General features: G+C 38.1%; 2 protein-coding genes across 2 annotated transcripts; one reads left to right on the top strand and one right to left on the bottom strand.

Moving 5' to 3' along the window:
• The first annotated feature begins 55 nt into the window (after positions 1–55).
• LOC106150746 (uncharacterized) lies at positions 56–7,825 on the top strand. The gene is made up of 8 exons (XM_013523729.3): positions 56–428; positions 896–977; positions 1,432–1,532; positions 1,894–1,993; positions 2,328–2,487; positions 2,787–2,839; positions 3,042–3,178; positions 3,512–7,825. Exons 1-8 carry the CDS (start codon positions 295–297, stop codon positions 5,361–5,363), a joined length of 2,619 nt encoding a protein of 872 aa, XP_013379183.2. The 5' UTR covers positions 56–294; the 3' UTR covers positions 5,364–7,825.
• A 2,238-nt stretch (positions 7,826–10,063) lies between these two features.
• LOC106150727 (uncharacterized) lies at positions 10,064–16,419 on the bottom strand. Its single transcript, XM_013523702.3, has 8 exons — positions 16,046–16,419; positions 15,655–15,808; positions 14,168–14,340; positions 13,760–13,940; positions 13,205–13,374; positions 12,742–12,879; positions 12,394–12,490; positions 10,064–12,123 (listed from the first exon to the last, which is right to left on the bottom strand). Exons 1-8 carry the CDS (start codon positions 16,107–16,109, stop codon positions 11,220–11,222), a joined length of 1,881 nt encoding a protein of 626 aa, XP_013379156.2. The 5' UTR covers positions 16,110–16,419; the 3' UTR covers positions 10,064–11,219.
• Between the last annotated feature and the right edge of the window lie 580 nt (positions 16,420–16,999).

Here is a 16,999-nt window from a genome sequence, read left to right as displayed (position 1 = left end):
AACACGCAAATAGATCATTTGAGCTTAACACTGACGTTTCTAACTTCCGAATCTCGTGTTGCTATCACGTGCTTTGGTATCCATCAAGATGGCGTCAAAATGACACCTGTTGATAAGCAGCACGCGTATTCCTTGGAATATGTACTAAACTTTGCGGAATTTAGCATGTAGTCGCACTGTATTACATATGGGTGGAGTTTTACACGTTTCAAACGGATTTTCACGCCTCTTAACCATTTACATCTAATTTTAGCGCATTTTATATATGACGCCGTGTGGTAAACAAGAGCAAAAATGAGTGTTGTATCACAAAGTGCCAGTGATTCAGATTCTTACATTTCCACTGAATCTAGTCATGAAAAGCGCCTTTTGGAGAGGGAGGCGCAAAAAACAGTGGATGATGTGTCGAGATTGGTGTCTAAAAAACTGTAAGTTTAGCTTTCTTTTATATGAATTCATTGTGCACTTTTGTAAGTAAAACATTATACTAGTATAAGTTTATTGTATTATACATGTATTATATAATGTTAGCAGGAACAGTGAATGAATGTGGTTGATATTGTATCATTTTGTATTGAACTTACATGCTAGTTGAGGGAACACCGTAAAATGCCTTTTGATTTTCATTTTCAAATTTAATAAGTAGTAAGTGGTTTATATCACTGTATTTTATTTTCTTTAAAGAGCTACAACAATTTAAAATTGATAAATGAGCACACCTTCAGTACCAAAAACATTCAATTTTGATTGCTTAATCAAAGTTTTGATATGTATTATATTAAGCTGTGTGTGTGTGGGGGGGGGGGGGTATTCTAAACTTATGAAGCTGATAAGTTTATAAAGCATGATTCTTAGGGAGAACTGTTTTATCTCAACTGAATTTACATCATTTTAGTGAAACATACATGAACTATGAGAGAAGGGCTGAAAGGTTTGATCCAAGTGGCATAGGATATTACAGAACAACAGTAGCTATGGTAAGTGTTCACTGGGCATGTGGAGATGAGAGCAAGTGAATGTAAATCATCCTGCAACATTGTTTCTAACAATTTGTAATGTATAAATAACATTTAGTTAAAAATATTCAAGGGTCAGGAATTTACAGTGACATGGTCATTGTAAATTCTATACTGAATTTGTAATGGCAGGTTGGTCTTAGTCTAGCATATATATAAATATATATATATATATATACATGTATATATATATGTACACTCAGTATATATATATGTAAGACAAATGATAAACATGTAATTTGACTCGGCTAAAACATAAACATTTTGCAATTCACTGTTTAGCATCAAAGTAATCATTGATTTAGTTTAAATTTTCAAATCAACCAAAATAGCTCAACAGTATGACCAAAAATATCCTTGTGTGAGTTTAGTTCTGTTATTAAATTATTTTTTAAAACTTTTTTTTTTCCTTTAGCACAAGTATGACTATCTGTACAGAGTGCTGGATGCTACAAAGTTGGATCAGCCAAGTAAAGAGGCCAGAAAGCAAAAATTTAAAGAAGAACAAATTGAAAGGTTTGTCTGGATTTCTGAAGCTGATAAATGCCAACCCTGTCATTATTTCCTGTGCAAGTAAATTTCTTGATGAATTTAGCATTGTAAATTGTGTCATTATATATATTTCAGTTTCGACAGTGGGTATATTCAGCTAAAACGTAATAGATGTAGCAGTTTGATTATTAGGAAGAGGGACAATTTTCCCTGTGGACAAATAGAAAATTGCTAAAACATGTTTATTATGCAAGAAAACTTGAATTAATTAGGGTCAAATGTTTCCCTTAAAGCAAGACTTCAACTAATGAAAAGGATTTTATAAAGCAGATCAGATGTCAATTGCACATTGTATTTTAAAACTTCAAGTTTATTTTTTATTCAGCTCTGACAAAGTGATACATCCCCACTTGAACCCAAACTCCAGGAGAGTTGTCTTGAATAGAGAGGCAGACAGACTGACAGAGTATGCTAACAAAGTCTTTGTAAGTATTTGTACATTGAACTCAAGAACTTAATTCAGAATTTTACTTAGAATCAATGCTCTTTTTTAAAGGGAATTAAACCCTGTTTTTGATGATTGAAATACCTAAGCCTGAAGTAACTGTTGCAGCATATCTTCCTATACCTGCCTTCAAGCCTATTTAATCTCCTTAGATGCACATTACTCATTATTCCTATTTTTATTCACTGATAGTTTTCATTAGTAAATCATTGAACACTTTCAGTTTTTTTTTTGTTTTTTTTTTGCCAAACATTTAGTATGTAAATTAAGATGAGCTTAGCATCAGGGTAATAATATATTATTTTTATTTTCAGGAAAAAACACCTGTTGCCAAGCTGCATATGATCCACAGGTACAGACCGTCTACCAAGAAGTCTCTGAATGTAGTGGAGAATGGGAAAGTTCAAAACTACAGCAGGAATGTGGGAGCAGCTCTGATGTCTGAAAATTATGTGCAGTTCTATTTGAAAGAAGGTAGTTAATATATAATATAAACACTGCCATAGTATGTGCCTACATGGGTTTCAATAGGGTCAAGATTGATTTTCTTTTTTTAAATAATTTATGTGGCTTTATTTCATTTTCAATAACTTTCTTTTAAAAAATAGTTTCTTCTAGTTATATAGAGCAATTGCATAAGAAAAAAATATTAAATAAACAAACAAAACCTCATTGTCAGTTAATGGCATGTTTAGTTTCAAATGCTTCTTAAAACTGAAGTATTTATGGTCATGTAGATTCTTCTCAGTAATTTTGTTTCTTTTTACATTTAGGTCTTGGAACAGGGAATGCTAAAAAGTCACCAAGATTACAGAAGTTACAAGAGGTTTGTCCAATTTTCTTTACAGTGGATGTTTTTCAAATTGGTGTTTATGATATGACCCATAACTATTGTCATATATTTGAATGTCAAATCATATGACTTGGAAAACTGTAACGAAATACAAATTTTAAGATAAATTCATTTTAATGAAAAGATAAATATTAAACAAGCTACATATATTTGAAAAATTGTCTATCTATTGTAGCAAAAGAAATATCAACAGGAAAAACAAAAGAAGGATCAAGAGGAATCAAGAGCAGAGAGAAATGAGTCTTCTTTTGATAGATCTCTTGATGGAAGTTACCCCAAAAAGTCACCCAAGCGTGCTCCAGAGAATATGAAGTAAATGTCCTCCAATATCCCCTTCCATAATTATAAATCCATAAGATGACAGCATTCAGAATAATTTCTTAAAAGTTTTTATACTCCTTAGCTGTTTCAAAATAACCAAACTATTATTTTTCCTAGCAATGGTACTTTTAAGTCATTTTAATATAGTTAACACTACATTGCAACAATGACACACTATCCACAGACAGAGTTTGCACTGATTATTCTTAAGTGAAATTAGATTTAGACTTTTTTTTTAAATTTTCAAATATCTTACATCTTCTTATTCAGATATGAAAACAAATATATTGAATTCCTTATTTTAAATCACTTATATTTCCTTAGACTTCTTCACTCCCTCACAACCAAAGAAGATGATGAAGATGATGACCATGATGGGACAAATCAAACCAGTGGTATTGTAATGGATGAGGATGATGAAGACCTCGTTGACTACGTCTACGAAGACAACGACTTCACATCAGAGGAGGAGGAGGAGGATGAAGAGGTAATGCAAATGACAGGAACTTACGAAGATGAGGACAAAGAATCCGTAGCAGAGGACCGCCAGAGTGCAAGACTTGGAAGGTATGATGAGGCCTGTGATGATGATGAGCCTAGAAGATCCAGTACTCCTTATGGAGACAGACATAGTCCACCAGCTTCACCACCACCCAGGGCAGAGTCAAGGATAGGCAGCAATGTGTCTTCTAAGACCAACAGTGCCAGGTCACGACACAGTTCCGATTCTAGTGCTCGTAGCCGAGTTAAATCTGCAGCAAGTCATGGCCGACCGAGATCCCCTGCCATCAAGGAGGAAGAAGTACTTAGTGAACGGAACCAGTCTCCTGATAAGATAAGCAACCGCTCAGATTCTGCTCGCAGCAGAGACAGACCACATTCTGGTTCTAGACCTCCCAGTCAGAGAAAAGAATCAGCCAAAAGTAGCGGAAGACCAGACTCGTGTGAAGCAAAAGAGGACACACATAGTCTTGGGGCCAACTCTGATAAGGGCAAAGAAAAACCTGGATCTGCTAAAAGCAATGAAAACCAAAGAGCACACGAGGAGGGTGATGTTAGGCCAACCTCCCCTCAAAAAGAAAACAGCCGTCCACCATCTAGTATTGCCTCCAATAAGAGTCACCACAGCAGAACTTCAAGCAAGGAAGACAAGGCTCCTGTGTCTCAGAGTGAGGAAAGACACGCTTCAGCAGCAAGCAGCCACAGAAATAGTGTGAAACAAGAAGAGCAAGTCCACCGCAAGAATTCTGCTAACAGCAGTGAAAGTGGGCAAAGACAGAAGTCCATTGAACCAGCTTCAGAGAATACACAAGTGATTAAGTCAGCAAAGGATGTATCTCGTCCCCCATCTGAGATGAGTGTGCATCAGGAGATAAACAACAACAAAGTCAGCCCCTATCACAGTCGCAAGAGCTCAGCATCCAGTAACCGGAGCAAAGAGAAGGCAAGTGCCCAGCTACGCAGCAAGCTCAGTTCTGCTGGAAGTGTGAGAAGCATTCAGAATTTGAGTCCACAACACAGTAGGAGTGCATCTGCTGCAAGCAAGAGGAGTTCTGTGGGTAGCAGAAATAACTCTGCAACAAGCAACAGGAGTGATAACCAGAAAACCAGCCGACCTCCTTCCAGTGTCCATAGCAACAGTGCCAAAGTGCCTTCTAAACCTGGAAGTGCGGCAGGAAGCAGACCAACCTCTACAGCTAGTAGTGTAAAACCTGTCCATAAGAGACCATCTCACAGTGAAAAGGAGGAGAAAACCCTTGAAAAAGGTGAAAAGACCAAGGAAGATGATGATTATGATGATGACTTTGAGGATGAAGGTGAAGGGCAAGGTCAGACAGAGAAGAAAAAGGAGGATGAAACTTATGAAGACTTGGATGATGACTTTGAAGAGGAAAATGAGAAGGAGCAAAAGAAGTCACCAGAAACTATTAAAACCTCTCAAACTAGTAGCCGTGACAATGCATCCATTACCTCAGAAACGAAGCCCCGCCCAGCGAGTGCACAGCCCCAGACTGAAGCTGATGATAACAATGGTGGCTATGATGATGACTTTGAAAGCGACGGTGCCCACAGTGACACCGAGTTAGAGGTGAAGAAAAAGTCGACCAAAGATGACGGAGACACAACCAGCATCCACACTTATGTTTCAGTGGAGCATGTGAGCTCAGGGGTGTAGGAGCCATTTTATCCCCCTCCCTCTTTGCCTCTCCCCCTACTCTGTTTCCAAATGCTACTCAGGCCAGCTACCAACAACTGAATTCCACCTCCCAAATGCCCATTTCACATCAAGCAGTACAGTTTTCTGTATAGTCCCAGTTTTTCTTGGTCTAAACATGTTATTACGCTATGGGCATTTTACTCTCTTTCATGGGCTCTAATTTACCAATATAAATTAATCCAGAGTACCCAGCCATGTTGATTGCTGGTGCTCTGTCTAGGTAATTCATATTTTAAAACCACTGGAAAGTGTGCCATTCATTGTGAATAGGGCCTTAAACAGCTAAAAGCTTTTTGTTCTTATTGTTTGATGCTGAATAGAATCAATGGATTTGATAATGTTTGGGGTAAGACTGTTCAAAAACTTAAACCCACCATTGGGATATGGGTAAAATTCACAGACACACATGTGAATGTTTTCTCTATGAAAACGCCACAGTCACCATTGTAATGAAACTGAGGCTGCTGTGCGGAGAGAGTCACAATTGTGTTTTTGCTCAAGGGTGAGTGTACAGCACATGAACCCACTATTAGGCTATTACGTTACATCATAGATCAAGTTAGTGTAAATATGGTTAAGATAAAAATTATGAACCGTTCACAATGTACTTGTATCTCTGTTTTCTACTCAAGTGGATTCAAGTTAATTTGTTAATCTGATTGCATTCGGCAAGAATTCCAGAGGAGTTGGTGCGCATTAGCTAGGTCTACAAAATTCATTGTGAATGGTCCCTATGTCAATTTTTTTTTTTATTTCTTACATAGTAAATTTTTATGATAGGATAAGTATTTTTGCTACAACCGATAAATTAATGGCAGAGGTCAAACCTCAAATTTTTCTTACTCTTCCATGGATAATGCTCTCTGTGATCTCTGCTCGTTTTGTAATGCTGTAATGTTTAAAGTAACAGGGGCCAAATTACTGGTGCCAAATGGTCCTAGGAAATTTATTAATTAGCATAAGCCTTATATTTGACCTGTGCCTAATGTTTTAAATACAAAACAGCTGAAAAATGGGCAGATAAAAATATTAAAAATTTAGTGAGTAATTAAGAATAGTTACACAGGCATGGGCAATAGATATGCACAAAACGGTGACAAAAAAAGGTTAATCCCTTTATAAGCATGCACACACATATGCATACACTGGGACGCATTTTCAGGTATACTAATCATCACAGATTAGATATTATTGCTATGTGCATGATTATGGCCACTGAATACCAGGTTGTGCTGCCAGACCTCTCACTGTCTGGCTTCATACTCCAGGTATGACTATATCTTACATTATCATATCTTACTCAGCCTGATTGCCTGGTCATAATACTACTACATACCTATTGCTACATGCTGTCTGTGAAAGGCCGTTATCATTTTGCTATTGGTAATTTGTTAGGCATGTGTCAGTATCCTGAATTTCAGAGTTGATTGGAAATCAGCTGCTGTATTTATTTACAATCGTTCTTGCTGATTATATCATATATCTCTGCTTAACTTTGAAAGTCTGGATAGCCTTATGTCATGTCTGCTTATATAGGATGTGTTCTTATTTAAGGGCTTTTTGTAGTAGTTAACTTGTTCTCATATATTTGATATTGTCATTTTATTTGTGAAATACGACTCCTAGACGATTCTGTTTAGCCTTTACATGCAAATTTTAATTGCCAGGCAAATATTGAAATTTAGGGCTTTTCTTAAATCATTGAATGCATTAAGCACATGCAGTTGAAAATGTCAGCATTTTGTAATGACTGATAACAATATTTGAGTATGGAATTTTATCGTTTATCTGAAATCGTGCCAAATTCTGATGCTCCCCTTCCCTACACTGGTGTGGACACTGCTGTGCTCACTGGATGAAAACTCACAAATACATGTAATCCTATCACTTTCACGCATACACACACTTTACATGATGGCATGGAACATGCTGCAAACACAAACTCACACGCCCGCGCGAACGCACACACCGTTCAGAATTTACATCGTGATACTTACCGATTACGTTTCACCACTCACACTAGCTTGCCGTCAGGAGTGTTAATATTCATATTGGCTGATCAGATTTGATCCAAGTATCTATTTCAATCATCTAGTTAGTAAGCTGACCAAAATCAGTCTGGATCTCATAATTTATTAGGTTAATATGCTGCTGAGTTAATATACTGCTGATATCTACGTATAGGCTGATCTTTGATTTGTGTATTCCAAGGGATAATGCTATGCATATGGAAGTGTGAATATTTGGTGAAAATATTGGTTTGACATTAATTTGTGAAAGCTTTAAGCGTCAGGAAGTTGCCTAAGGTGCAGATATATGAAGGATTTATAATAGCGCATTTTTTGTAATTGATAGACCTATTATAATTATTATTATTAATATTATTTATGGTCGCATATAAGCCCAAATGAGGTGTTAATTAGTACCACCAGCGTATACGCTGGCGGTACTCATGGTTTTAGTCCCGGCCCGTCTCGTACAGCTCCGCCGGCTCCTGCGGCTCCGCCGGCTCCTGCGGCTCCGCAGTCGGGCGCCGGAAACAAGTCACCGTTACCGCTTCTCCTCCTAGACCGCAGGGACCTGTGTCCCCATCTCTTGGATTTAGGTCACATATAATCTCAACTTGAACCCCCTGGTATTTTTGTCTCAGTTAGTGCATTGGTCTGGGTGTGACGCTCACTGAAATGCACCCAAAAAGAATTGTTTGTGCCAATTTTCAGAAACTACACAGACCTAAGCTTTCATATTACAGTGGGGACTACTATTTAGGGACTCCCTTCATCTTCATGGGGTCAATCGGTGCATTTTCACCGGAGAAGCAGTCATTTGATGCCGAAACTAAAAACTCTGTAATTGTGGAACTGTTTACACTAGAGACGTCTTGTTTTTTGCATTTAGTACAGCTTGTCAAGCACAATACTGGAGGTGGTGTCCATTTTCTTATTTTCCATACGGTTTAGGAGTTGCACTTTATTAAATAGTACAACAATGCAATATTCAGTAGTTAACATAAAATGAAAAAACACTCCCAAAATTAGCAGAGATACGCCCATAGAATTTGAATAGAAAGTCATTAACTAGCAATCTAACTGTGACCTTGATATTGACCTTTGACCTACTTTTCATGATGAACTTCACTTTGCAAGTTTTCCAGTCCTTAATTATATCATCAAAACTAGCAGAGATACACCCATAGTTACCATTGAACTTGAATAGGAAGTGATATACTGACAATCTTAGAGCGCATTCCCAGAGATTAAGATCGATCTTACTTGATCGACCTAACTCCCTGCAGTTAGCCGACCGCACACGGAATTTAATTATTCCCTTACAGCTTTTAGTAGGCAGGACAGGCATTTAAGCCAGCTATGCTGACAGTAATCTAGTGAGACTCCCCATGGGGATAGATCGATCTATAATCTGTGGAAATGGGGTCTTACTGTAACTTGGAAATTAGCCTTTGACCTTCTTTTCACTGGCAGTCTAACTCTGACCTTCAAATTGATCTGTGACCTACTTTTCATAATGAACTGCACTAAAAAAAAATCCCTCCCTTATATCTCCAAAACTGGCAATAGTTGCTATTGATCTTGAATAGGAAGTTATATACTGGGAAACTTTTACTTTGAAATTGACCTTTGACCTATTTTTCACCATGAACTATAGTTTGCAAATTTTCCCACCCTACAGATGCATGAATAGGCAGTTTTTTTTCCACAAAAGCCAACTGATTGCCTGCATATATATATATATATATATATATATATATATATATATATATATATATATATATATATATATTAAAGGTCAACAAACATGTTTATATGTAACAAGTTCATTAAATAATTGGATTCATTTTATACGTTATCATATTACTGTAAATTATACTTAAAAACGTATATTAGAATTAATTTAATAATGCATCCTGAGTTTACTAATACAATTAGAAAATTGTAAATACAACGAATATGTACTAATAACTGTAGGGTAATCAAGACGCAAACCCTCAGTGCTACCTCAGTGTGTTAACAAGCTGTTGATCCCCTCTCACAATAATGTCACAATTTGTTAAATTTTGATAGGAACGCGTGCTGTATTATTACTGGATTAAGTCAGTAAAGCTCAATATCCTATGCAAAATGAATTGTTTGAGTATTTTTTGGTAAGTTTCAGGTGTTGGCTATTGAATTGCTTCCGCGAAAAAGTAAGTGCTTTGCAATTTACTTTGTATTGTGTATACGGATGAAGGTTCAGTTTACGTGACAAGCGATTTGCCGCCCTCCCTCCCCCGCGAAGATATTTTGGAAAATGTGGAACAATTACAAAAATTTGAAAAATATGAATCAATTTTGGTAAGGAGGAAGTCCTGAAGCCGCCATTTCATTTTTGAAGAGAGGATGTGGTAACAACCTTTGTATAGGAAGTGCAGAGCAAGAAATAGCAAGAAAAGTTTTTTCAATTACTTTTGGCCAAAATAATTAGCTGAAAGGATCTGATACCGAGGAACAAACATAAACATTTCCCATAAGCTCGAGATTGTTCATTTAAATTTGAAAGTGGTCTCCGAACTCCGGCCGATTAAATCTGTTCCCACGATAGTTGTTCACATTTTTCTAAAATTCAGAAACATGTATGAAGAAACTAATGCAAAGCAGATATCTTTTTGTATTTTTTATTATAAAATTTCTCTTAGCAAATTTCAGAAATTGTGAAAACACGAACATTTACCTTTTTATTTCTATTCTAAGTCCTGATTGCACACATCACACTTTTTCACTTCTCTTTTTTTTTTTTTTTTTTTTTGTCATTTTATCTTACTCATACGCACATTATTTTGGCTTACTATCCACACTAAATGATAAAATGATATAGAGAAGCTTACATCATACGTAAAAAAAACACGCTATTCATTATTCCCATTCATTCGAAAGCCATTTGTGTATCCGATGCATACAATGAAAGAAGAATAGGTCACTAGAAATAACGTATACTTCAATGCGTCCTAGCAATTACACATATATTATTAACAAATCTGTTTATCTTTATGGAAATTCATAAACTCCTGTTTCCTTTCGATTTTGTTGCTTAGAATGCAAAGCATAACATAAGCTGTGCTTCAAGCTTTCAGTTAATATAAAAGTTTCAGTTTAAATCCGATTCTTCAATGATAGCGGTCATATCACCTTCGCATAGGAGCATTGCACACACTCTACGCCTACACACGTACATTCCTCAAGCATGAACGCCGCACACACAATCTAGCTAGCCAGTAAAAACCATGAAAAAGACAATAAAAAATCATAAAATGGTGCGCACAATGTTGAGTCAGGCCAACACGGGGCTTTGCCTGGAGATTTCGCAACCCTGATAAAGTTAACTATACTGATAGATGAAACCATGGCACGTAAGGGTGATTCAAGGCAAAAAAGTGGACAATGCTTTGCTTTTTTTAAAAAATAATGGACTTTTAGATGCGCGGGCCGTGCCAGATCTGTCCACCGTTCTCCGGTTTGTTGATTCTTTTCCTCGCCCTCCAACTCGCAACCCCAACCATGCCAACCCCCACCAGTTACTGATATAACTATTTTCAAACCTTTTTATCAGTTATGATTAATTAGGGACCAATGCTGATATCTGTTGACACCAAGGCTACGGGTTTATGTACAGACACTGACACAGGTGCACTTTTTTGGTTACAGATTTTGTCTGGAAAACCTGTAATGTTCAGCCCATGTTTGCAAGTTGTTTTATGGAGCACCTGATCGTAAAAATTGGAATCGTAAGTAGAATATTAACTTGCAATGTTTTAACGACTTAAACAGCGGTGTCAGAGACAAATCCAGAGTTGACGTACTGCACTGGATTATGCAGCGGATAATCCCTTTGACCACCAGGACACGGTTCATAGCCAATATCATCATCATCAAAACTATCAGAAATAAATGTATCAGTGAAACTGATAGGCGAGGCACTCCGGGGTGGTTGTTCCATAATCTCGAGATAACTCGCGTGACCTGGGTGAAACTGGAGGTAGCCCTTGCTGTCAACTGTATCTTGTCTTCGTGGAAGAGATGCTAAGTGAGGAGGCTGTGATTTCACCTCCGCAGGTACAGCGTACGAATACACTAATTCATTCTGCTTATCCCGAGTTAGGCTGTCAGTGCTATGTGCTTGTTGTAGGCCTAACTCTACAAGATTGCTGTAAGTTTGGAAGGGATTGTCTTTCGGAGGCGCGTTTGGTTCGCGGATAAGCGTTGCTCTAAGACCGGGGGAGGCATTTGTTCTTCGAAGCTGCACGTCTTGGGAATACCGTGACGTCGCCTCATTTATCACAGGATGGTCACTGCTGTCGTTGTCGCCGGTTCTCTGAAGGGTGTTTCTCGGAGACGCGCTCGCAATGCCTATAGGCTTCATTGTTCCAGATTGAACGCTTAGATTGCTCATTGAAATGGCTTCCTGAAGACCATGTGACTTTGTTCCCAAGGTACCTTGTGGTATCTCCTGTTGTTGCTGTGGCAACTTGGCGCGAATTTGAACTCCTCGTGGCCACTCGTTGTTGTCGTTTATGCTTGCATCTTCTAGCTGTTTGCTTACGTCTGTGACGATAGATATTTTAGACGCGTTGAGAAGATTGCTTGTACTGTCAAAAGAATTTTGTTTGATGAATCCAATCTTTTTGTGCTCCATTTTGACGGGTGTCATAGGCAAAACTCCCGACCTGAGAGAATTAAAATAAACATGGGTGAATAAATATAGTGTGTTGAAATATAGAGGTTTTACGGGTGTTGGTGGAGCTTTTTCTAAACAAAATGGGGCTATTCCTTTGCCATCTGCGTTCAATTATTTTAATGTTTAAACGGAAGTTTGTGTGGACGTAAAACACAACCCCTGCTGAATTTGAGCAAATCATTATAATAATTTGACCTAAGCAACTGTATTCGCTAAGGTTATTGTCTGAAATATAATACAAACTGACTTCCCTACAGACCTGCGTTTTAATTTCACATAACAAAATCCAAACATAACGGAGAGAACGAGGAAGAAGACGGCAGCGCTTCCTGCTACAAACACGTATACAGACGGCGCTGAAAAGTAAATGATACGAAAATGACGACAGTCACTAGCCTTGGTCATCTTTTTTTTCTAATTTATATATCATTAACGATACTGAGATGTATATTTGGGAAAGGCAAAACTCCCCAAGTTTACTGCAACATTTGACTGTGCCAAATTACATGAATATCTACTGAAAGGAAGGACAGAAGTAAATTATTTATTGCTCTCTATTTGTATTGTCTCAGGCGCAACTATACAGTACCAACTTTCAACTACGTACTCATTACTGAATTACTGTTGCCAGAGGAGGTGATATTTTTCTCCATCTTGTCGTGAGGTGGCGCCACATGTTTGGCCGTACTAGCGTTTACGGTTGGTGTCCTGATAGAATAAGGCGTTGTGGTGAACCCATTTGCTACTGCACGAGACAGAAAAAGGCAAATTAAAAATATGAAAACTGTAGAAGCAATTAAAAGAAAACCTAAAGATGCAGATTTCAGTTTTAAGTCATAGTGTGTTCCGAAATATTTAACAGAGCAAATCTTGTGATTAATTCTATGCCCATAATGTTCACTGTCTACTCCATATTCATCCATTTAATTTTATTTTTTGCATGGATTTTTAAATATTGGTCGCCCACAACAAAATGCATTAATTATTTTCTCTCGCCATTATTTAGCCTTGAGTAATACGATATCATTCTATCATGCGAGGAGTTGAAACTCCCCTCAGAGTTTATGTACCTGTAAATTTAACCCCTGCCACTGTCCCTCCAGTACAGGTGGCCGTGTTGCCCCAACCGCTGTGTCGACACTCGTCTAGGCTGCGCTCCGTGCCAAAGCACTCCACGTCTGTGAGCCAGAGGAGAGATGACGTCACGTGCTCAATGGCAACTGCTTGTATGCTTGAGCCGCTATAATTAAATTATTCTAATGAAAAAAGTGTTTGTCAATAGTTAATGTGGCGACTCAGTTCATGGTGGATTGAAATATACCCACTGTTTCTGTAGTTTGTGTGTAGTTTTTGGCCTGAATAAAGTGAAAAAATAATAAAATTTTTCGATAAAATTGGTGGACATTTCTGTGTTAAATAATGTATCGCTTATTATGTAGATCTATGTAGATATTGTGAATAAGATGAATGCAGATTACAGCAAAGAGAGCAATTCCGTGGCCAACATCTCTAAAAAATGAAGAAATACTACACGCCAACCACCTGTCGAGCGATTACATCAGACACATTGGATTTTCTTATCATATTTCGTTAGAGACATGGGGTTGATTTTTAAAGACAGTTACCCAAGTCCCAAGATTCTGCATACAGTCTTTGCGTCTTTTTCGTCCCAGCTATCGGCGCAGATGTCTCCCCAAATGCCATTGTACAAAACTTCAACTCGACCCTGGACCGTCGAGGCAAATTTAGCACTATCTGACGGGATAACCGCAGCGTCTTTTAATCGAACAGAAACTTCTTGTTTTCCTGTTATATTAAATAAAACACCCAAAATAAATTTTAAAAGTTATTACAAATAACCAACTTAACTTGTTCTCACTTACCAAAGCACCTGTTACATAAAATCAAACATCATATTTATGCACATCTAGTTTAAATTGTTTTCAGAAATGGAAACTGGCCCAAATAAGTTTTAAAAGTAATTCAAAAGTAAAATTAATTCCAAATAACCACTTTTATTTCTTCACACGTACCAAAGCACCGTACACCGGCATCCTCGTCGTGGGCACAGTTGTGCTGGCCCCACCCAGAGTGGCTGCAGTTGTCCAGCGCCAGTTCGTTGCCCTTGCAGCTTAACTGGTCAAGAAGGATTTGACCACTACCTTGACCGAACAGACTAGGAGTATTAGGTATGAACATGCCACTCCTGGAACGTATGTCAAAGTCTTTAATTTGTAAGGCACACATAACAAAACCCACAAACAGAAAAAAACACAGGTACTAGTATTCTGTCCAGTATTATTTCGCTGAATCAAATTTTTGTGGCTAATTTCAAGTACCGTTTTTCAAAAACGATTTTGCCAACTAGAAAAACAAAACAATTATGGCAGCTGAAAGCACTAATTAATGCCATTTTTAATTGAATGACGGGGCGGATCCACAGATATTTTCTGACAGTCTTCCAACTTATCTTTGTTGATCCATCCTCCATTTTTGACCGTCTTCCGACAGAAAAAAATTAGATACCCGTCAATGTAAACTTGAAAATCTGACCGTCTTCCGGAAGACTCAGAAGACGCCCTAAATCCGCCCCTGAATGATATAGGCTACATGTAATTCTAAATGACTCTTCAGTCACTTAGACCGCCATGTCTTTATATGCATTTCAAAAGAAAATGTCAACATTATACATTTATTTAAGTGGTTTGTATCATAGTTCTACAGGATACGTGGGTACAGAAAATCTGTACCGCGAAGGTAGTATATCTTTAATTTTGGTCACCGCTAATACGTGACGTAAAGTTATGACACTTGCTACAATGCATTACGTCACGATACAAACAATGGCTGCAGATAACAGGACGCGGTACCCTGGCCAGATAACGAATGATACATGTATGTATTACTGTGACAAGAAGCTACAGGCCAGTAGCCAGGGGGGGTTTGGGTGGTTCGAAAGAACCGCCCATTTTGCTGGGAAAAAGTCCACTCTGGGTAAAATTTGATCTAGGTACATGAAGTTTTTATGGGAAAAGGTCCACTTTTTCAGAAAAAGAAACCCCCTTTTGAAATTGCTGGCTACGGGCCTGAGCTACAACTGTTTACCATGGCGCATATTTTCCTTGCATTCATTCATTTATTCTTTCCTGTTGTTTCTCAGGGGCATATCACACACAGCGATAGCCCCTTACCTGCTGGTTAAATACGTATGATATTTTGCTTCTTTTAAAGGCCTGCACATTTACGTATCAGAGGATATGCTTATTGAGTTTATATATTAACAAAAAAGAGTTTGATTAATTAAAATAATAACTGATAGATTACGCAAAATAAAAAAAAATGTCAAAGCAAACCCGTAGACATGTCAGTTGTAGTACTAAATAGGGGCAAGTTGCACACTTCGCCACCTCCTTATTTGTACATATAATTTTCTGCTGCATTTAACAAAATGAAATGAAAATCACTTGGGAATATACATGAGAGAGAGAGAGTGGGGGGGGGGGGGGGGGGGGGGGCTCACCTGTACCCTAGCTGCCGACATATGACGTCACTGGAAGCGTTGGAAGACTCCAGTCCGTCGTCACATACGGTGCCCCACACTCCGTTGTGAAACACCTCCACTCTTCCCTCCATCTCTGACACTGTTGAACCTTTCATGAGTCGCACGCGCTGCGCTGTAAGTCGAATGTGGAAACACAATTAAACGAAAAGAAGTCAAAATGGCCCCTATGACTTCCCTCTCTGAGAAGACATTATTTTTCATTGAGGTCGGAGAAAGGTTAGGCGGCACATCGTACAATTCAGGTTTTACTCAGGTTCTTATTTGTCTTTTTAAAAAAAGTTTACATTGCTTAAATGGCAATGTCTCTGCTTATAATGTACAGATACTCGGAGGGTAGAAATCTACTCACCTTCGGCGTGTGAACACAGATAAAACAATATGCAGAACGCGTGCCGCGCAAGTGTCGCATGCATCTTTCGCACGAGCCGTTCCCGCCAAGTTACTAATACATATATCGCATTTAGGAACAATTCAGATACATCAATTTCACGTACAGAGATAGAACATAGTACCAGTAATACTTTAATTAAACATTGGCAATCTACAAAACGATGATAAACGTTGCTCTCCAAAACAACCAGATATTCGGAGCTCTCTATACGCTAAACGATCTATTCAATACCCTCGGTTTATCGTGATAGAGAGACAAGTTGGAAATGATATGTAAAGATTGACATCAATGGCTATTTTATATACAATGCCGGTGTGTAGGTTTTAATCATCCTACGATGGCTACACAGCATTGTGGCGCAGACGGGAGCCGTCCCTTATCACTTATTGATTCTATCTAGTGCCCCTGATACACCGAGATTGCCACAGCTTGAAGAACGGATTTAAGCCCACTCTCACAAATATGTTATAATCGAGAAAGCTGCAACATTTAAAGTTCATTAATCCGATGTATAAATTTAAAATGGAATCGGCGTGAGAGTGGCCGAAATAATTTGTTTAAGTTGTCACAAGCTCGGCGTAATGTGCACCAGTGTTACGCATAACTTTGCCATAATTGTGGGCAGCGTATCACATCATTGTCGTGATTAGAAGCTACCATTATTCTATTTCTGTGATGTTTGGGTGCACGAGTGAGAGTGAGTGAGCGTGTCTGAGCCTCTAAAGAATGCGGCTTGTGCGATACAAACAAGCATCACGTTTTAATAATAATAATAATAATAATAATAATAATAATAATAATAATAATAATAATAATAAAACAAAAAAGATGTGAGGTAACCTGGGGGAAGGGGGGGCGACCTAAAGGACGTACCATATGTGCTAGAAGGAGAACCCTGCGGCATTTGCTTGG

Source organism: Lingula anatina, chromosome 5 (assembly GCF_051362555.1).
Source record: "Lingula anatina isolate TDL-2025a chromosome 5, LinAna3.0, whole genome shotgun sequence".
NCBI classification, from domain to species: domain Eukaryota; kingdom Metazoa; phylum Brachiopoda; class Lingulata; order Lingulida; family Lingulidae; genus Lingula; species Lingula anatina.
The sequence above is the reverse complement of the archived record's forward strand: the minus strand, read 5'-3'. Positions and strand labels throughout refer to the sequence as shown.

Excerpts from the sequence above, each read along its gene's own strand:
- LOC106150746 (XM_013523729.3), top strand. The coding sequence starts at position 295 with ATGAGTGTTGTATCACAAAGTGCCAGTGATTCAGATTCTTACATTTCC. Across the intron at positions 1,533-1,893 it reads AAAGAAGAACAAATTGAAAG|CTCTGACAAAGTGATACATC; the intron begins GTTTGTCTGGAT and ends TTTTTTATTCAG. Across the intron at positions 2,488-2,786 it reads GCAGTTCTATTTGAAAGAAG|GTCTTGGAACAGGGAATGCT; the intron begins GTAGTTAATATA and ends TTTTACATTTAG.
- LOC106150727 (XM_013523702.3), bottom strand. The coding sequence starts at position 16,109 with ATGCATGCGACACTTGCGCGGCACGCGTTCTGCATATTGTTTTATCTG. Across the intron at positions 14,341-15,654 it reads TGTCGGCAGCTAGGGTACAG|GAGTGGCATGTTCATACCTA; the intron begins GTGAGCCCCCCC and ends CATACGTTCCAG. Across the intron at positions 13,941-14,167 it reads TGCCGGTGTACGGTGCTTTG|GAAAACAAGAAGTTTCTGTT; the intron begins GTACGTGTGAAG and ends TTAATATAACAG.